We start from the raw sequence: 1,261 nt of genomic DNA, 5'->3' as shown, positions 1-1,261 counted from the left end.
TTGCTTGACACTTGGAAGTATTAGTGTACATATATTCTGTAATATATAGTCTCCCTATTTAGTCTTATGTAATTATGGAAAGTAGGGTTGTATGACTTTGGTATATAATGTAAATCTGCTCATTAAGCCTCCTAAGGAGGATTCTCATATTATTACATGGTATCAGGCCCTTTTCTTGGCCGTTTCTCAACCTTCTTCTTCTTTCTCACACTTATCCCTTCATGGCACCCGACGCGCCTCCTCCTCCGCCGGTCAGCCATGCCTATCACCCTGCTTCGAGCGTTACTAACGTCAAAGCTTTGATTCCTTTGGTGTTGGACGTTGAGAAAGGCCAATATTCTCCCTGGGCCACGTTATTCCGCAACACTGCCAAGGCGTATAATGTCTTGGACTACATCGACTCGTCGGTCACCAAACCCGCTTATGTTGATGACGCCCTATGGGGTCGGTTGGACGCCATTGTGTGCCAATGGTTGTACGGTACGATCACCACCGACCTCCTGCTTAAAATTCTGGATGACAAATCCACGGCGATGACGGCATGGGAACGTCTTCGTAATATCTTTCAAGATAATAAAGGCACTCGGGTGGTGCATCTTGAAAACAAGTTTGGTAATATTCATCTCTCACAATTCTCTTCTCTTGGTGATTATTGTCAAGCCTTAAAGACTATTTCATCTCAATTGGCCGCCATTGACCATCCCATATCTGAGGAGCGTCTTGTTCTTCAATTAGTCGGCAAATTAACTTCTGATTATCGTATGGTGTCTACTCTTATTCAACAATCTAGTCCTCTCCCGAGGTTTGATAAAGCATGTTCTATGCTTGAACTTGATCGTGTTAGTCGCAAAAAATCCGAGTTCGTTTCTTCCTCTTCGGATACTGTGCTTTTGACCGGCAACAACCTCTCCTCGCCGTCTGCTCCGTCGGCCAGTGGTGGTTCTCCTGGCCACCGGACTGGGTATGGGCGTCCTACTGCTAAGCCGAAAGGAAAATATAAGGGGCGACATTCTGGGGGTCATAATATTACATAATACTAGTCCACATGGATCTGCTGCCCAGTCCATGTTCTATTCACCGTGGGCCAGTCCTTGGGCCCAGCAGGCTCTGTACCCTCCATGTCCTTATCCAGCCCAGCCCATGTGGAGGGGTCCTGCGTTGCCTATGTCTTCCCCGCAGCAGCAGCAAGGGGTATTGGGCTCTTCTCCACGCCCACAGCAAGCGGCCCAGCAGCAGGCTCTTCTTGCTCCTGGAAGTTTCC

The 1,261-nt window shown here is 47.9% G+C and overlaps 1 protein-coding gene across 1 annotated transcript; it reads left to right on the top strand.

Annotated features, from left to right (window-relative positions):
- The first annotated feature begins 221 nt into the window (after window positions 1–221).
- On the top strand, window positions 222–1,034 carry LOC104898422 (uncharacterized). Its single transcript, XM_010685508.2, has one exon. It carries the CDS (start codon window positions 222–224, stop codon window positions 1,032–1,034), a length of 813 nt encoding a protein of 270 aa, XP_010683810.2.
- Window positions 1,035–1,261: the final 227 nt, after the last annotated feature.

Source organism: Beta vulgaris, chromosome 6 (assembly GCF_026745355.1).
Source record: "Beta vulgaris subsp. vulgaris cultivar EL10 chromosome 6, EL10.2, whole genome shotgun sequence".
In the NCBI taxonomy this organism is placed as follows: Eukaryota; Viridiplantae; Streptophyta; class Magnoliopsida; order Caryophyllales; family Amaranthaceae; genus Beta; species Beta vulgaris.
This window is presented reverse-complemented; position numbering and strand designations above follow the sequence as displayed.

What these genes read in the sequence shown, in the direction of transcription:
- LOC104898422 (XM_010685508.2), top strand. Translation starts at nt 222, where the DNA reads ATGGCACCCGACGCGCCTCCTCCTCCGCCGGTCAGCCATGCCTATCAC.